Source organism: Polyodon spathula, chromosome 9 (assembly GCF_017654505.1).
Source record: "Polyodon spathula isolate WHYD16114869_AA chromosome 9, ASM1765450v1, whole genome shotgun sequence".
NCBI lineage: Eukaryota > Metazoa > Chordata > Actinopteri > Acipenseriformes > Polyodontidae > Polyodon > Polyodon spathula.
The window spans coordinates 41496168-41516439 of record NC_054542.1 but is presented as its reverse complement, the minus strand read 5'-3'; the positions used below and the strand labels follow the sequence as shown (position 1 = coordinate 41516439).

Sequence of the window (20272 nt, the reverse complement as noted above, 5' to 3'; positions counted from 1 at the left end):
TAATTCTTAGTTTTTGCAAGCATAGGAAACATTTCTTTGACCACTGATTTTGGAACCTTATTTAAGGCACCCACGGATACATGTTATAACCTAGATTTAGGGTAGTGCTGCTACAAATTCAACGAATTCTATTAATACCAAATAGCACTGTCATGTATATTTTTATAATCATATTCTTCATATTTTAATGGACTAATAGTTATTAGAAAATGTATCTGAGACTAGGGCCCCCTAATCTCTGGTAAATTACCTCCGATAACATTCAAACTGTTTAATCACTGTTCCAAATCAATCTGCTAGAAAATAAGTAAATACAGTATTTGTTTGTTACATTTTTTTGCACTGAAAGAAAACCCCTGGGGTAGTACACACCCTCTGAATGCTGTCTTTCAATTTAGACTAAAGTCTGTTTCCTCATGTTCAATCTATCTATTAAAATTTAGATAGACTGGATACAGACTGACATATTTCAGTACATCATAAAACACAGGCATTGGGCTCTCTAACAGGGGGCTGAACAAGTTACTGAACAAACACCACGAACCCATGATTTTCATTAATATTTAGCAGATGCTTTTATGTAAGCTACTAGATATGTAATTACTAAAACTTTTTTTTTTGTTACTTTCCCAAATTCATTTTACAACCTAATGGTAACTTAAAAACTGCAGCTAACGTAAACCTGCACTCATTCCAATTAACAAATTACATTTGTTAGTGAATTGGTACTTTCATTTTTTTTTTTAGTTGAGGTAGAAACACAGATCACAAAACATATTTGCCTTTGTGTAGCCTGAAGGTCTTTTTTTATTTTATTAAGGTATTTAGGCTATTGGAAATACCCACGATGTGACATCATTCACCACTGCCAATTTAAAGCTACAAACACCCACAATGTTGACAATTATTTTAATATTTTATAGGAATTTACCATTTCATACTGGTATAAATGAAGCCTGAAGGCTACCAGACCACACCTGAAATTGAGCAAACCACACTTCATAGAATATTGAGGAAAATGTTTGTATTCATTAGCATCTAAGAGTGCTACATAAAAACCACAAACACAAAGTTGTGTTTTTTTTTTTTACTACTTGGGGTAAGAATATTTTTTACACCAAGGGAAGTATCAGAATCTGGGAACAGAGGGACACACATTTTACATACATACAGTACTAAATGAATAGGTCACACTGATTTTTCCATGATGCTGAAAGCTATTTTCTGCTGGGGTACAGGCAGAGATATAAATCTTAGTTACACCTGTACATGCAAGTATGTTACATTTAAACAATGCAATTTTTTAAATTAAAATTTGGGCTGTGTGTCCTAGAAACATTTACGAAAGAGGTGGCCATTTGGCCCATCACTGCTTGTCTGGTTCTACCACAATAGGGTGTTACAAATAAAGATGCCATTTAGAGACATCTTGATCGTAACAGAAATATTTAAACTACTAGACTATAGTTGAGCATACTTTTAAAAGCAGCCAAATACAAAAATATTACTTTAATCTTGTTTTCTCCACTCGATGGAGAAATTGAAAAAAAAAACAAACAAAAAAAAAAAAACACACACATGTGGTTACCACCTGTAAAAGGGTGTAATATTTATTTACTTGTGCCAAGTTTCACACAGTTTCTCTTTTTAAAACAACAAAAGTTACAGTGTATAAACACAAGCAATGAGAACAGCTCTGGGATCACTGCATCCTAGGCATACAGCAAATCAAGGGTTAATTAAGAAAAATGCAACTCATTTCACGCTTAGCCTTAATAGAAAAAAAAAAAAAAAAACACTAGTCACAAGAAATATTTACTGCAAGAATTGAGCAACAGGCTAGATCCACCATGCTTCAACATGAACTTGGTCATACATGAATCTATTTTCCCTTGAGCATTTTGCATGGTTTAAAAGGAACACAGGTTCTATACCTGTTCTCTACAGTTTGTTTGTGAATTAATGTGGTACAAAATCATCTTGTGTTCAAAGATTTTCCTAGGAGGCCAAGCAATAGGCACATTAAGATATGTTTGGATACGGTTCCAAAGAAAATCCAGGCAATGGATAATGAAAAGCACTGGCAAATTGTTTTTAAAAAGCAAAAACACAGATTGTTCTGTAGGCAGGGACCGAATTCCAGAACAAGGTGTGCTGCCGTAACCAATAGCAACTTATTTTTTGTTGTTAGTACATAGTTTGTGTACTGAAAGGACTACTTTGAGGCACCGTTTCTGAAGCGCAATCATAATAAAATTCCGAGCAGGGCCTGCTAAGTGCAAAATTATTCTAGGAGAAAACAGGCTCTCTGAACAAAACTTTTGAGCAGAATACCTGTTTTATTTATGGTGCCAACAGCAGTTCAAAAAAGTAATGACAGAAATATTTACTTTATTAAGCAACACTTCCAGTTGATACGCGTGAAGCTCAACTATAGAAAGCAAAGTAAGTGGATATATAAATCAGCACTACAGGAACACATCCAAGACGGCAGAATTGTAAAGCAGACCTGTGCAGCTTCAAGGGGAAAAAAATAAATTGAGAAACTGCATCAGCAAACCAAACTACTGCACAAAGGAGACCATACAATAACACACCATATCAAATACTTCATTAGGATGCAAATCATTTATTGATTTTGTTTGTGCGCCAACATTGTGTCTAAAGTACTGAACCTAGTCAGATAACACGAGTTGTATAACTTGTACGGTTTAATAACAAGGGTAGAAATGTCACTCTTACAGACCCCAGAGTTCTGTTTTTTATTTACATGCATTATACTGTACTACTCGTAGTAGAACAGCACTTATCAAATTGTTGTGTGGCTTAATCGATACGTAAAGCTCAAAGCATGGATAGAAATTGAATTTTTTCAGCATTTAGAATTTATTCCTTATGTACTCGGCTGCCACAAATACAGGTAGACAGGAATAAATCAATGAAATGCATCTTTAGCAGATTGAGAAAAGGTTCCCTTTTTTCTCCCAGAGCATCCCGGCTCCTTACAAACAATTTATTTATTTAATGAATACAAGAAAAAAAGCAAATCTCCTTTATTAGCATTGTTATAGGCAATGCACCAGAAGAGCCAAATCCCCCAAAACATGTGCAACAATCCCAACAAGCTTTACCACAGCAAGATGATCAGTGGATATCAGAAAAATGATACTGTACACCACATCCACTGAAACAAAGAATTCCCCATAGAACTTAAAGAACGTTCTGTTTTTAGAACAAAGAAAGACAAGTTGTAACTGTTAAAAAGAAAGTACTCCCTAATTAAAGTTAACACAAGCAGTGCCAGCTCCTAACAAGGGCATCAAAAAGACACCATATTTTATGCAACAACCAGTTCAAGGCATGAATATAAATATTGCATTGTTACCCTACTATTCATGTTTTGCCAATTTTATATCCTCTGTTCAGTAAACAATTTTATTTATTTAAGCAGGAACGCAATTGATTACCTTTTTATAATTAACACTAACGCTCATTTAGTTTAACAGAATTCACTTTGAACGGTTACTGATTCGTAAGCACATGCAGTATTGTCATTTACAAAACCACAGATAGGAAGCAAGACATGTCTAAAGTCAGAAAAAATATCCTACATCAACAAAAACACAAGTCACCTTACATGCCAAGTTGGAATGATCTTAACACAAAAAAAAAAAAAGTAGTTGTGAAAGTCACATTTAAAAATAATTTCAGGACAATTTAGTAAAAGGACAATACTGCAGATTTCAAATACGTAACAAGAAGTGTTTGTCAAGAAGCAGATTATTACCGGTAAACCAATTATAAGCACACTTACGATTTTGGATCTTTACAGAATTTAAAAAGATCTTGTACCCACTTCTTGCGAAAGCTTTGTCAGTAACGTGGTAGATAAACACAAGGTGACATCACTTTATCTTTGCGCTGAATTAGATGGTTTGATATCCAGCATGACTTCTCTTTCTGCCAATGAGGTAAGCAATCAGAACTATCAGGACCAGTCCAGCCAGGGCTGCACCCACTATTATAGGAATCAGCATATTGTCCTCATCCAGTTGACACTCCTCCGCTGAAAAGACACAAGGAATTATTACACTGAACAAAAAACTATTTAGCAACACATTTCTATTTTAAAATTGTAGCTAGTAACTGGGTGAGCCAACATTCAGTGAAGAAACAGCAAAGCAGGGACAGGTGAAAGGCTATTTCAGGTTTAGTAGATCAGACAATGCTGCAATGTAGTGTGTTCAGCCAGTCTTCACACCCTTCCAGAAGCATCAGGGGGTTTGAGTTTCACTTTATAGGTGGAGCTGTTACATCAATATTGCTTGTGCATCATCAGCTGCATCTAGAACATAGTTCTACCTTGCCTCAGCCCACAGCTTGCATTACCTAGTTAAGTTTGTGGTTTGGAAAACTCTTTTTAATGGACGTCTAGGAATGACTGCCCTACCAAAGCACAGGAAAAACATTGAGGTTTTATTTTTTTTCGATTATACAGACCATTCTCAAGAAACGTATATGGCAGGTATTATAAGGTCTCAATGGATCCTGCTGGGCCTATTCATAGTAGCCAGCTGAATATTTAATGTTAAATGTCAAGGAAACTAATATTGTATGAACTAGGATTCAATAAAATACAGAGAACTACAAGTTACGATAGACACTGCAGGGTTGGGGCAACAATAGCTGTTCATTACATTCTAAATAATGGATCAAGGATGTGATGTATGAAGAACGTGAGGTTCACAACATAATTCTCTGAATATACCCTTTTACACGTTGAATATTTGTGTGTTACACACAGGTTGTGCATTACAGTATTCTGTACTATGGTGTTTTTGATAGGGCACTATACAAGTTTGTTCAGTCATGCACATTAAAACATAAGGTTTGTGTTTTATTTCAAAAGTGTTAGAAATCAGTCTTCAAGGGCCATATCAATACATTCTGTATCACTGCTCTCACACACACACTATAAGATTCGGTATACTATTACATCAAATGGCTAATAATATGTACAGTGCCCTCTGAAATTATTGGGACAGTGAAGTCTCAGTGTGATCATGAGATTAATATGAAAAATAAGTACAATATATGTTTTATTTTTGGGTAATTCCATGCATACATCTGATCTTATTAGAACAAAAACATATTTTGTGTTCAACCCACTTATTTCACGTGACCATAAGTATTGGGACACATTCACTTTAAGTAACTTTCAAGGTGTAAAAGTCAGTATTTGGTTGCATATCCCTTTGATACAATAACTGCATGAAGTCTGCGACCCATTGCGCTCAAACTCTTTATGTAATCATCTGAGATGCTTTGCCAAGCCGTTGCTGCAGCAATTTTGTGTTCTTGTCTATTCTTGGGGTGTTCTGACTTCAATTTTTTCTTCAACATGTAAAATGAATACTCAATTGGATTCAAATCTGGAGATTGACTTGGCCAGTCTAAGATTTTCCACTTTTTTGTCCTGATGAACTCCTTGGTTGCGTTGGCCGTATGTTTTGGGTCATTGTCATGCTGCATGGTGAAGCGCCGCCCAATAGGTATGGAAGAATTTTCTTCTACATAAGCAGACAAAATGTTTCTGTAAACTTCAGAATTCATTCTGCTGCTGCCATCATTAGTTACTTCATCAATAAAGATGAGTGAGCCAGGTCCAGAGGCGGCCATGCATGCCCATGCCATGACATTACCTCCACCGCGCTTCACAGATGAGGTGCTGTTCTTTGGAGCATCTGCAGTTCCTTTCTTTCTCCACACTTTAACCTTTCCATCACTTTGGTATTTTGATACCTTCACCCCTGCACTCTGGAGGTTGCTGGTGATTTCACTGACGGTTGTTTTAGGGTTTTCCTTGACACCTCTGATAATTTTTCTGTCATCAACTGCAGATGTTGTTCTTGGCCGACCCTGCCTTGGCTGATTGCTAATTATACATGTGGTTTCTTTCCTCTTCAGAATATTCCAAATTGTTGATTTTGGTATGCTCAATTTCTGTGCTATGGTTCAGATTGAGTTTTTCTTTCAGCTTAAAAATTGGCTGCTTTTCTTTAACAGAATGTTCTTCAGCTTCGACTACGGACTCCAAACACTAATGTCAAAGTTAGAAAGGTTGATAGGATGTTCACAGCTCTTTTATGAGTGCCTAATTAACCATCAATGAACACCTGACCAACAAGAAATACCTGTCAGCCAACTGTCCCAATGCTTTTGCTCCTTCAAAATAGAGGTTCAACACTATCAACTTGTTTAATTGACCCAAGAGGGTAGAACTGAATTGTTTTATTATTAGAGTCCACAGTGAAAATCCCAGTTTAGACTTCACTGTCCTGATACTATTGGAAGGCACTGTATGTCAGAAAAACATTCCAATGCTCAAAACACCCAAATCTAAGACTACACAGACTCTAATGTCACCCTTTTTCTTTGCTCCAATGGCAGTATACCTCCTTTCCCTTTTTCCTGGCTATAGAACAGACACCCAGCATGGTCAAATGGCTGTCAGCCAGGCAAGGCAAGGCAGTTTAGGTAAGAAGCCCAGTAACACTTAGGAGATAGTTTAAAAAGTGGAAAAAACAAGGCAGGCAGGCTGGCTCACATGCAGGTTACTGCACTCACTAAACTAACCTCTGGTGTACAAGGAAGAACTGCAGTTACACCTGTTTCCAACCTGTAAGTTATCAGTGTATCTTACCTGTTCCAAACTTGCCACTGCTGACACCAAAAGGTTGAACTTGCAGGTGAAATGTATTGACAGAAAACACAGGGGTGACAGTCAGGGTTTGTTCAGCGCTGCACATGTAAGATCTGCCAAGAGTGCCTCTTAGGTATGTCAGACTTTCATTTTCACCTTTGAATCCATCAGCTGAACAACAGGAAAAATAAATAAATCTCTCATTAATACAAGAACATTATGCTTGGCAACTAACAGACAATATTAAGAAAAAAAACAAGACTTACACGTGGCAACAGCAATTTCACTCAAGTAGAATTTCTTACTGTCACTCTAGAGAGAAGAGAGTTTGGAAAAGTCAGGTGCACAGCATCTGAACTTCGATCAAATCCTACCACCTAAAGAATACTCTTACGATTCAGAAATAATCTTTACAATACATTACATTTTAATGGCAGCTAAGCAGTAAACAAAGCAAGTTTAGAGTGACTAAAACCACTTGGGTTAGACATACATTTTATGCAGCTCCACACTTGTGTGAAAAGCAGCACAACAATGCCTTCTATTGCTTTATATCCACAAGAACAGACAAGTTTTTAATTCTGAAAAGTATGAAGATGCTAATAAGACTTGAAGCACTTAGATGCTATATTTAAATACCCTAACCACAATACTTTATTAGAATATATAAAAGGCCCTGACATTTATGTAAAAACATGCGATATCAGTTGGACGTTACATCACAAAGATTAGCTCTGCAGTTTTATTCTTGTTTAACCAAATATAATAAATTAAAACAGAACGGGATGCAGTAAGCTCATTATCACTCCCCTCAAGGTCAAAGACAGTCAAGTGGTGGATTTTGTATTGTACAGCAATATATAATTTAGCACATAAGCATATTCAACAGTATGATTCACTGGAGTACTTACAAGCTTGAACATGAAAGTCAGATTGGTGCTGCCATCCCTCAGAAACAGCACTGAAACATTAGTATCACAGACCCCACTGGCTACAGTCGTTACAGGATTGATGTTGAAGACAGTAATTTTGTTCTGCAAACATAAGCCAACAAATATCACTACTAATGCTTGTATTAACATTTCACAATACTGAGCGAAGTAAAATTAAAGTACATGACATATTCCCCACTGCCTCATTGAGGGCGGGTCCTGGGAAATTGCTGAGTGTGGTTGTGGGTTGGGAATTTGGGAACCACTAATCCTAACTACTGCCTTAAATTTAACTATTAATCCTGTCAGCATTTTTTAACCAGAGGGGTTTTACTGACCCTCCCTAATAAAAGGACGACAAAATCCAGAGATTTATCATTTTTAGGGCGGCGGTATTTTCGCATCCTCCAAAAGTGTCACTATTTAATATCAGATTATAGTGAAGCTCCTTTTTTTCTCTACCTGGTAGGTGATGTTAAGCTGCAGAGCCATTTTAGCAAGCAGGCACGTCTCGTTGGATTTGGTTACATTGTATGTTCCTGCAGTGGGGTTTGTCAGGGCCGTGGTTGGTGCTGGGGTGGTGGTGGTTGCCGTGGTTTTTGGAGCTGGGGTGCTAGTGCTGATATCCGCATTGCAAACAGTGGCTAACAGCAAGACAGGGAAAAACAAACTTTAGTTTTAAGTCATTAATGCTGAAGATCAAACAAGCAAGAGATAGAAGAGTAAAGGTTACTTCCTATGGTTTTCATTGTAGAGAAGCTACCTTTTTGCAAAATTCAAACATTTGTAGCAAATTATTCAAACAGTTTTAGGGAAAACAATGAATGCACATAATGTTATAATAAATGGATATAAAATGTAATATTATGCGCATTCTTTTATACTTTAACAGGTTCACTAGAATTACAAATTTAAGCAATTCATTTCAGTAACTTAACTGTAAACACAGAAATAGATCCATCAAAATCATGAAAAAGAATCTTAATGACCCAAGGTCTACAGCACGTACATAATAAAATCAGATAATTACGAATCTATAACTTTGATTACTGCTATGAGGTTGGAAACGGTCCTGCCAAGTATTGTACATGCTGGTCAGGGTGGCTTTGTTAAAAATAGTGTCTGCTGACAATTTGAGAAGACTGCTACATCTTCTGTGGAATCATCAGTCCAGATCTGCCCCTGTTGTCGCAACCTCCTTAAAATACAGAAAAGGCCTTTGACAGGATTGAGAGGAAATTTCGTCTGCCCTGTCTAGGTTTAGTTTTGGCCCTGGTTTCACTGAATGGGTGAATGTACTTTATTCAGGTCAAGAGCAGCTGTCCCCACTAATGGGTAAATTTCTCCTTTCTTTAAACTATTAAAGGAGCACTAGACAGGGTTGTCCATTTCACCATTGCTTTTCACCAGTTTTAGAACCTCTAGGTGTCACAATTCAAGCAAATCCATGAATCAAAAATGATTCAGGGTGGTGACAAGGAGCACATGTTACTCCTGAACGCTGATGACATTTTGTTATTGATCAATGACCCAGTTGCTTCCATTCCACCACTATTGGACACAGTTGAATCTTTTTCCAAAACATCAGGATATAGAGTCAACTGGCATAAGTCTTAAGTCATGCCAATATCCAAATGTCAATCAAGTACAGTAACCCCATGGAAATTTAAATGGATCCCAGGTGGCATGAATATACCTGGGAATTGTGCTCAGATCTTAATGACATTATTATTACCATTACTCCATTACTACAAAAAATTGAAACCAATCTGGATAAATGGAAGATAATTAAAACTTACCCTATGGGAAAAGAAATTATTAATGATGGCTGCCCCACAACTTAACTATATTTCCATGATGTTACCACTAAACATGCCACCCTCAACATTTAAAGTATTTTACCCCAATGATTAAAGATTTTCTTGGGAGGGAGAGACCTAGAATTACTATAGCAACATGATTTACACCAAGGTGTAGGGGAGGCCTGAGATTTAAACGGCCTAATTTATGAGGAGATGTGGTTAAAACAGTCTGTCAAATTCTGTGGCTAATATTAGGCTAATATTAGGGAGGCGCTTTCCTTATATATATATATAGGAATATATACTATATATATATATATAGATATATATATATTATAATAAATATATACACACACAACACACACAATACAAAATACTACATATATATAACTAGCTCCCTAGGGCTGTTTCTGAGGCAGGTATACGAAGTAGCAATTTGTGCTGGAGATGCAGGGGGGGAGGTTGGCACCTTCTTGCATGCTAAATGGGAATGCCCAGCGGTCTTGCGATTCTGGCTTAAAAGTTCTAAATAGCTTGTGGCAAGGCTGGGGGAGTCTCTGCCAACCCCACTTCTTCAAAATATAGACTGGACAGATTCCAGGATTGAAACTGCCTCTTACGAACAGATGCTAGCTAGACTATCCAATAAAAGTAATGGTTTCACTAAAACTAAGAGTCCTTTCCTGTTGGCCATAGCATGAGGACATAAAATGTAGAGTTGCACTTGTATTCCCGATTGTCACCTGTTTGGATGCAATCTATAACACTATTCACAAGGGCTTGCTGTATGTGATGTACACATGTATTATGCAATCTATAATTCTGTATTCACAAGGGCTACGTATTACATGCCCCAATACAAACAAATTATTGCGATATCTTTGCTGTTTCAATACATATCTTAACGTTTTGTACCATTTGTCGAAAAAAATCAATACACTGTTGAATCAATAATTTTTGCTAAAGAATATCCTTATCAAGTTTCACTTGGATAAGCCGTTTCCTATTAACTCAAAACATTAACATAAAATTCCCTTAACGACAAAGCTGTATAAATATTTAGATTTGCTTTATATGTTTTACTGTGAGTGGTTATACAGGTGCTTCCACTATTAGAGCAGGGGAGAAGGATCTGAAGTTCATACACACATTTTAGATTAAATACACCCCATAAGAGGCGGCTGACTGTTTTACCCTTCGTTAAACTATCTTTACACATAAAAAAAAAAAAAAAAAAAAAACAATCCATGTATACCTTCTTTGCTGAAGTTAGCAGCTGGCAGGTAAGCCTCCACCCTCATATTACTGAATGTGACATTAACATTGGTCAGGGTCACCTGGGTCTCACTCATACATCTGTAAGTTGTGTTCAATGATGCTTGGATTCCAGTAGAAGACGAGGACACGGTCACTGGTGCTGTAGGGAACAAAAGCACTTGTTAATATACACCAAGAAACACATCTGTAAAAACTTAGCACAAAATGGGAAGCTTTGTTTCCTGTATAAATTTAACATGATGTTTCTAATCAAGCAGTATTAAGTCAAACTCTGGCAAAGTTTAAAAAATAAATAAAATACTTTATTCATAATACATGAACTCATGTCTAAGATCAATGTTATTAAAATGTTAACACTGCTATTTGTAATCTGTTAGTTATGATCATCCCTTGGGAGGTAGATACCAAGCTGTCCGATTCAGTGCATCACTTTGGCTGTACCTGCGAGTCAACAAAAATCAACTTATCAAAAATCGATTTATAGACTTCAAATCAAGGCATATCTCTGTTCATTTTTTCTGGGCTGGAAACAAGTTTGTTTTGCAGAAGCTATATAAAAAAAAAAATAAATAAATAAAAAAAAACACAAAATCTGCATCTGATCATTTACCCTGAAAGTCAACATAAAACAATTCCAGCCCTCCCTCATTACACTGCTGTCAGAAATCCATCCTCAAAGTACTAAATGCATTGCGTTCTCCATTACTTTACTATGCACCTAATCACCTCAAATGGAGTAAGCAACTGCTTCATTTGACATGAGTACACGCTGATGTCATCGTTGTTCTGAAAAAATGTAATTCTCATTGTTGTGTGGGTTTTATCCATTCTTGGTAATCCGATGGATAAAGTTCCTCCAATGGTCTCGGTCATTGATGGCATTCTTTAGGTCTTGGAAACTCATGTTCGTATCGTTCTTGACAGCATCCAACCACCTTGATCTTGGTTTTCCTCTTCCGTTTTCCTTCCATTCATAATGTTTTTTTCCCCCAGGGAGTGCTCTCTCCTCATTATGTGTCCGAAATATGTGAGCTTCAATTTGGTCATAAATCATTCCAGTGAACGTTCTGGCTTGATTTGGTCTAGAATTGATTGATTTGTTCTTCTGGAAATCCAGGGAATGCACAAAAGCCATGAGTTTCGTCTTTTTCACATTCAGCTATAGTCCAGCTGCGGCGCTATCTTCTTTGATCTTGACAATCATTGCTTTGAGATCTTCTGCACTTTCCGCAATTAGGGTTGTGTCATCAGCATACCGCAGGTTGTTGATTTTTCTTCCTCCAATTTTGATTCCACTTTGAGCATCATCGAGTCTGGATTTCCGTACAATATGTTCAGCATAAAGGTTGAACAAATATGGCGACAGGATACAGCCTTGTCAGACACCCTTTGCAACCCTGAACCAGTCCGTTTCTCCATAGTCAGTTCTCACCGTCGCTTCTTGATCAGTGTACACGTTCATGATGTTGATCAGGTGGCTTGGCACCCCCATGCCTTTGAGTATATTCCACAGTTTTCCATGGTCAACACAGTCGAAGGCCTTGGTGTAGTCTATAAAACAGAAATAAACGTCGTTCTGGAATTCTCTGGCCTTTATCCACCTGATGTTGGAAATCTGATCACGTGTTCCTCTTCCCTTTCTAAATCCAGCTTGCACATCCGGCAGTTCTCGTTGCATGTACGGTTGTATTCTTTCTTGTATGATCTTCAGCATGAGCTTGCTGGCATGTGATATCAAAGCTATTGTGCAGTAGTTTTAGCAGTCCTTTGCATCCACCTTCTTGGGGATAGGTACAAATATGGATCTCTTCCAGTCTTTTGGCCATTGCATCTTCTTCTAGATCTGCTGACAAACAGCCGTCAGTACTTTGACCGTGGCATCGTCTGTTGTTCTGAGTAGTTCAACTGGTATTCCATAGGTTCCAGCTGCTTTTTATTTTGCCATGCCTTTCAATGCACACCTAACTTCACTTTCCAGAATATCAGGCTCCAACTCATAGGTTTCTCTGGCTGTTATCCTCGATCTCTTGGCTCTTGCTGTAGATATTTCTTTATCCTTCCTCGCCTTGCGCTGGAATTCGGCATTTAGCCTGCGAATGTATTTCTGTCTCCAATAGCCTTCGCCTTTCTTCTTTGATCGGCTATTGTCAGTGCTTCATTGGAAAGCCAATTTGCCTTCTTTTTGTGCCTTGCTTGTGGAATGTTCTTCTTGGCTTCTTGGAGTACTATATCGCATATTTCTCCCCAGAGTTCGTCAGTCTGTCTTTCGTCCAAGTTGAGAGCATTAAAACGATTTTCAACGGCGATGGAATATGCATTTGGTATATTATCCAGGTCGTATCTTCATGGTATTTGGATCTGCTTGGTTTTCTTCAGCCGGATCTTCAGCTTTGCTAGTAGTAGTTCATTTATTCGTGCCACAGTCTGCTCCTGGACGTGTCTTTGCTGACAGTACTGAGCTTTTCCATCGTCTGCTGCAAAGTATGTAATTGATTTGGTTTCGGTGCTCCCCATTTGGTGAGGTCCACGTGTAAAGTCTTCTTTTGGGCTGCTTGAACCATGTGTTCATGACGCACAGCGAGTTTTCTTGGTAGAATTCTATCAGTCTGTCTCCTGCTTCATTTCGGTCACCCAGTCCTTCTTTTCCAGCTATTCCAGGTTCTTCTTTTTCTCCAACTTTGACATTCCAATCTCCATTGATGAGAATGGCGTCCATCTTTGGCGTTGAATCAATCAGCTGTTGCAGGTCTGGGTAGAATGCTTCAAGAGTGTCTTCATCTGCATCAGTCGTAGGCACATACACTTGAATAATAGTTATGTTTATCGGGTAGCCTTGAATTCGAATGGATATCATTCGGTCATTCTTCAGATCGTATCCCATGACTGCATTTGCGATTTCTTTCTCCATAATTATGGCTACTCCGTTTCTTCGGTCTGCATCATGTCCGGCATAAAAGACTGAATGAAAGTGACCCATTCCTGTCCATTTCAGCTCACTTATTCCAAGTATACTGATCTTCATACGAGCCATTTCCGCTTTCACTATGTCAAGCTTTCCTTGATTCATGCTTCTAACATTCCACGTTCCAACTGTATGTATCTTTAAGCTTTGAATGTTCCTTTCGTATCTGGGTAAATCAGCATCTGAATGTCCTTTCGGTTTTGGGCCAGACTCATTGCTAGCACTCAGTTATTGGTGATTTTATTTTTTGTTGCTAATTCAAGTAGGACACCAGTGCCACAGTCATCATTACATTATATTTTACAAGTTTAATTACAACTGAATTAACTATTCAAGACATCGCTAGAATGCCTGAGCATGGAAAGGAACATCTGCTGAATTCATCATTTTTGCTCAGTCCTTTTCAAGTGATATTAAAAAGGTTTGGTTGTACCCTATTTTTCCCTGATCATATTCCAACAGTAATGTTTAATCATGCATTGGGGCCTTTCAAGTTTACACTTACCTTTAGCACTTGAATTGACAAAGACTGCACTGTCACTCATGTTCAGTGTGACCGAGAGGGTGTCCACTTGGTAATCTGACGCATTTCTTGAGAAGTTCAGGCTGAGGGAGTGGCCATCTCCAAAGCGGACCACCAGCAAGGGGGCTACTGTGACATTGCCACATGTACTGCTGTTACCTACTGTGGCACTGTCAGGAAGGGCAACCAAGACTGTGTTCTGGGGAGAAACCAAGCAACATGATATTTTCAAGCAAAATGTGTGTTAAGTAACAGGCTATTATAAATGAACACCAAAAGGTGTGATCTGCATGGCCAGCATGTTTAATTACAACGTTATCGAATTTAGGCAAAACATTTTTTTTTTTTTTTAATCTAAAAACGTTTAACCAAAACTGCTAATCAATTCTTGTTGGAAAACATGGATTGAGAATTGATTAGCAGTTTGCTACGCATGTGGTCTGGCAGAGCTATACTGGTGTTCTTTTCTGAAAAGAAACTAATATTGCAGATAGCAGACTGTTTGGTTCAAATTGCATGTACTGCTTACAATTGATAGAGACATTGCGTCTACAAGTTTCTTGCCCAGCATTGACTCCAAGCTAACGAGATAACAATGCTGTGGACTAGAAGGGAACAGGCTCTAAAGACTTCAGAGAGATCGAAAGAGATAATCCCACTGGCATCAAATGGGTCTCAAGGAGATAACAAAAGGCAGATGTATGGACCTTTTGTCTCCAGGAGTGTGAAGAATGCACTGAGTTCAGAGGTTGTCACACTAGACTACACACACACATTAACACTCACACAATAAATTAAATTACCTTGACCACTGGACCACTGACCAGAGAAAGGGGAGGTGGACCATCTATACAGAAGGGTATTTAATGTCATGCAAACATTGTAATGTTGAATATTGTGTTTGTCCTGTACCTGGGACCAGACTCTCTGCATATTTCAATAAACCTGGCAACTGATTGAAGAAAAGGACTCTGTGCATTTTCTTGAATCTACGTACTCACCATCTGTTTTTTTAAAGTTACTTCAATTCTCGATCCATGTTTTCCAACAGTATATAACCAAGTGCCTCCACAATGTCATGAGGGGAAACGAGCAGCTGCCACCCTATCAATTTGAGTTTGAACCCATAATTTATTGCAATTGAATTCCAAAAAACATTTTAAAAAGTCTGCCAATGCAATCATTTTGGAACTTAAAATGAATGTTTAACTAATATTTTATTAAAACGGAACTATCAGCAAAAATAGTTATTTTAAAAAGGCGACTGTTTGAAGTGTTATTTTCAATAATATTATGAATGAGGCATAATAAAAATGAGACATAAGCATTGCAATAACAACAAATGCCCACTATATTGCAGACTTGCACAAGGGAAAGAAAAATAACCAGTTGGTGAATAACATTGAATTTCACTTGAGTTTTTGCTCAAAAGTACTTTAAGATAAAGCCAGTTTGCCACTTTGGACTACTGCTGCTTAAAAAGACCCAATAAAAATGCTTTAAAGAATGCTCTGATCTATCCATCATATATTTGAAGTCCCTATAGTGATCATGTAGTTACACATGCAGGTTCCATTATCACCAAGATTCTTGTTGCCAATTATTAGGTGTCTCAGTCTCAAGTTTCACTGCTCTGCAGCAAAAGCTTTTGCCATAGCAGCACTGCAAATCTGCTGATGCTCACAAACCCCACTGTATTTGAACCTCCTGTACTAAATGTGAAATGGCATTAACAAATTAATGGGGTTCTGTTTCAAGGACCTAAATGACAACTGTAAATGCCAATTAACTATATTAAATCAAGATTACTGTAGTTTTGGATGACAGTATTTAGGCCCTTCACTTGTTTTACACTGTAGGCTAAAATTCCCATTGGCTAAAGTGTCAATGGCATTTTGCTTGGGTTTACTCAAAATAGCAATTTACTATAAAGCAGTATGCATTTGTATTGCTTGTGAAGTACAGCACCAGTTATGCTCCCATACAACACAGAGTATAAACAGATTGTACCATTTGCTTGTCGGCTACTGTGTACTTGACAGAGATGTTGGCCGATAGCTCAGCCATTATACAGGTATTGTTTCCATTCTTCACTTCAAATGCCACGGCAAACACAGGGGTAAGGCAACCTGGAAGACAAGAAAAAGGCAGGCATTTTTAAACATGTTCAACAAAAAGCATCTCTCTCTATCAAGTTCCTTATTGTTATGTTGAATGAAAAACTTAAAGCGAAAATACTTTGGGTAAACACATTAAAAGACATGACAATTTGTCAAGTGAAACTGAACCTTTTCTGTAAAAGGAATCACTTACAGTAGTTCAACAAATATAAATTAATCCATGACAAGTTAACATTAACAGTTTTATTTTACTGCCACAAAAAAATAAATAAATAATGCTGTGGTATAAAGACAGATAGAACAAGCAGCTTACAATATGTGTTTATTATTTTCACAACTGAAATAGCACGACTTGGGTGCAATACAATACTCTGTAGGCCCCTCCCCATTTACAAAGCTTGGACTCATGTTTAATTACATGCATTCCACTACACTAAGGGCGAGTGCACGATTATTATTGTCAACAACTTCAGTCATGTGCTTTACAGTCTTGCGTTTAAGAACAACCACTACATGCAAACTAAGGAATGCTTCCAGTAAAAGGAGGCCAAACTACTGTAACTTGAGCCCGCCATTGTCCTACAGTTCAACTACTTCTTTCAGTTATGTTTCTTTAGAGGAAACTAACATTACTTTAGTTAAACAATACACTGGTTTACCTTACTCAGCTGTACAGTTCCTAGGTACGTACCGATTCCTATTAAATCTTTCAACTCTACCTCAATGTTAGTGTTAGATACGTTCTGTCTCTGACGGTTCACAAGGTTATCATATTTAAAACAAATATTACAAACAGCCCTAATCATCTTATTTATTCTACAAATGTTCTTGCCTGAAGTGCACTTGCCTAATTAATGAATGTGCTAACTTTTTTTTTTAAATAAAGTATTGTATGGGACCTGGCTTTCTCCAAGATTAAATGTCACATGCAGAGAAGAAGGAAAAAAAAATAAAAAAAATCACTGTGTATTAACAAAAAGTAAGCTCACGCATGCCACTTCAATAAGCAACTGAACTGTACTTTGAACCTCACTTTCTGTTGTGCAACAGCGGCACACCTGTTATATATCTTACATAATTACATAAGTTATTAATTGGCATGCACACATGACTGCCCTTGAGGTCAGGAACAGACACAGCAGTCAGTTCCAATATTTCCTACCCATAATTTACTTCACTGCATTGCAAGTGGTGCACAATTGGTAATCAAATTTACATTTTATCTTTCATGAACAGGAAACAAGATTACTAGAATATTTACTAGAAATTCACAGCAATTGCATTATTGCTGTATAGTTTGAATCAAAATACAGTTAGGACTAAATTGGACATTTTTGCTTAGTAGTATATAAAAGTGCTTCCAACTAGTCTTCAATTTTATATATCTATATACACACACAGCATTTGCCTATACAAATTGTACTATAACACATTCTCTGATTATTTTTCAGAACTACCATTGTGTAGGAGTTTGAGGTGTTCAAAATCTTGACACAAGCCAATTTTAAACCGGTAACTTGCATAAAGGCTCACATGGAAACTATCAACTCCTCTCTTCATTTAATTCCAAATAATAAACTGACAGCATGTCACATTCAATCATCTACTGTACCACCAGGTGCTAGTATTGGCACTATCTGCTTTGAATCATTTCTTACTAAACATTTAGGTTATGAGAACACAGAAACATAACAGTAATGAGCTTCCCTGTGTTTACAATCAAGTCATTTAAGACAACAGTCTACACTATATAATAGCTTGCTAATTATTATTTTTTTTAAATAGTTCACCTTTTCAAAAGAACTAAAAATCCATGAATGTTCAAACACCCAATAATTCTTCAACACTGTTAAATTTTAGATTATTGTTGTGACAAATATCAAACATAATATGTCAGTGCAATCAATAATCTTAAAAGGACATACTTTATGGGGGGCACATGGGGGGATGACATTTATATCTGTCCAGGCTAGATCCTTAGACTCTCCTAGGGTTCTCCTATTTCTTGAAATACAGTCAACTCACAGGGTGGCCAATATGAAGTCTGTAACAGATTACTTGTTAAAACTAAAATGTCAAATATATCATCTAGGCCTAATTCTAAGTTAAAGATTCTTCTAGAATAGATTGCAAAAGAGTATACAAAAATGTTAACATTGAAGACATGATATAAATCAAGATAACAACCTACTTTAATGACTCAGCAATTGTGTTGTTATTTCTAAATGTACTCTCTGATACTAGCTGAGGTTTTAAAGTGGCCTGCATAATCCAGCATTTGTCACTAAATCCTCAGTCCTTTTCCTTGGTAGATTCACATTAAGATCTTGATGACTCATGAAGTTCAGAAAGACAGTCAGCCTCTGGCGCAGTGTTCTGTAAACCGCAAGTACCCCTTAGATACAACTGCACAGATCAAAATACTTTTTTTTTTTTATACTGTACAGTGTGTTATAACTAAAATCAATTCGAAACATAAAAGCACACAGTGATGCAAAAATGAGGGTTTACAGATGTATACAGACTTTAGACAATGCAAAATTTGTATTGTGACAGCCTGGGGTGTGAAATTCGCACAGCAGTACAATTTTGAGAATTATTCAAAATGTGTACCACATAACAACTGGCACCAAGGCCCACGTACTGTGGTCGATATTAACGTCCAGATCAACAGTATGGGTACTTTTAGGTAATATTTCAAGCACAATAAATAAATAAATAAAATGACAGGAAAGGAACACATAATAAACTAAGTATAGCCTAACTTATTGTTTGTTACTGTAAAAAAATAGTGTTTGTAGCGTCCATTAATAACTTACAGAAACACACACTAAAGTGCCGACATTTTAAAAACTCTTGGATACAACCGAACTATACACAGAGATTATAACATGAACTCCGTTTAGTTAAAAATAATTGTGTTACACATAAATATTTCAGACACGACTAACTGCCAACAACAAAACAAAAAATTCATAACAGGAAGAAAGTCGAACATCAAGCCTTTAGAAATACTCAACATGAAATATCTCCCTTGTGACACAAAACAAGCACAACGTTAAAACATTCTTGAACACAGATTTTAAAATATTCTTACACAGATTTGATCTCTATATAGTAACTGAAATGTTTGTTTGCACCAACTCTAGGCCCCTCAGTAAGTTTGATAACATTACTCATTATTTTTTGTTTTTACGTAAATATAATATTTCCTACCCAGAAGCATCACATCGCGTCAACGACTACTAGCGAACCAAAAAATATCAAACCTCTTACCTAGAAATGAAATAAGCGCGACTCCGGCAAACAGAAGTTGTTTATTTGAGTGCAGGAGAGCCATGTTTCCAGGAGAGCTACCTAACAAACACACACAAGAGCGGGCAGAGAAAGACGTGCACACCGTGATTGTGGGGCCGTGCAGGATATAGTTTTCTTCAAAGATCGTCGGTTAGAGCAATGTAGCAAACGTTATTTTGCCCCTTATATCTGATTTCAGATCAAGTTTGTTTCGTAGCTCGGCCTTTCTTCTTCTCCACTGATGTAAGTCTGTGAGTGTCGCTATTTTCTTACAGGAAATTTTCAGTCATGTGAGCCTTACACCCCCTTCCAATCACCTGAGTTAAAACAACAAGCTGGCTGCCCTCGCGAGAGTGCCAATACTCAAAAAACAGGCATTGTTCATAAATTTAAATTACTGGAGCTGAAAGAAAACAAAAAGTTAATACTGTTTCACCCTACCAATGTGTCATAGGTGACAGATTAAAATTAATTAATTGTATGATTATGCACATTTCCAGATATGACGGTGGCGTACTTCGCTTAAAAAAAAAAAAAAAGCTTTTCGCTTGTATAATTCAGAATATTAATATACTCAGACAGCTGACATAGATAGTAAAATTGTCTGTTGTCTGTACAGTATAACATGCAATGTACTACCTACCCTGTTCAAAAC

At 37.1% G+C, this 20272-nt stretch overlaps 1 protein-coding gene across 1 annotated transcript; it reads right to left on the bottom strand.

The window, feature by feature from the left end:
* Positions 1–1579: 1579 nt before the first annotated feature.
* Positions 1580–19919, bottom strand: LOC121320875 (lysosome-associated membrane glycoprotein 1-like). Its single transcript, XM_041259620.1, has 9 exons — positions 19597–19919; positions 16211–16329; positions 14183–14399; positions 10693–10854; positions 8098–8279; positions 7615–7737; positions 6970–7015; positions 6704–6874; positions 1580–4066 (listed from the first exon to the last, which is right to left on the bottom strand). Exons 1-9 carry the CDS (start codon positions 19658–19660, stop codon positions 3927–3929), a joined length of 1224 nt encoding a protein of 407 aa, XP_041115554.1. The 5' UTR covers positions 19661–19919; the 3' UTR covers positions 1580–3926.
* Positions 19920–20272: the final 353 nt, after the last annotated feature.

Excerpts from the sequence above, each read along its gene's own strand:
- LOC121320875 (XM_041259620.1), bottom strand. The coding sequence starts at position 19,660 with ATGGCTCTCCTGCACTCAAATAAACAACTTCTGTTTGCCGGAGTCGCG. Across the intron at positions 14,400-16,210 it reads CAGTAGCCGACAAGCAAATG|AACACAGTCTTGGTTGCCCT; the intron begins GTACAATCTGTT and ends GTTTCTCCCCAG. Across the intron at positions 10,855-14,182 it reads TGTCAATTCAAGTGCTAAAG|CACCAGTGACCGTGTCCTCG; the intron begins GTAAGTGTAAAC and ends TGTTCCCTACAG.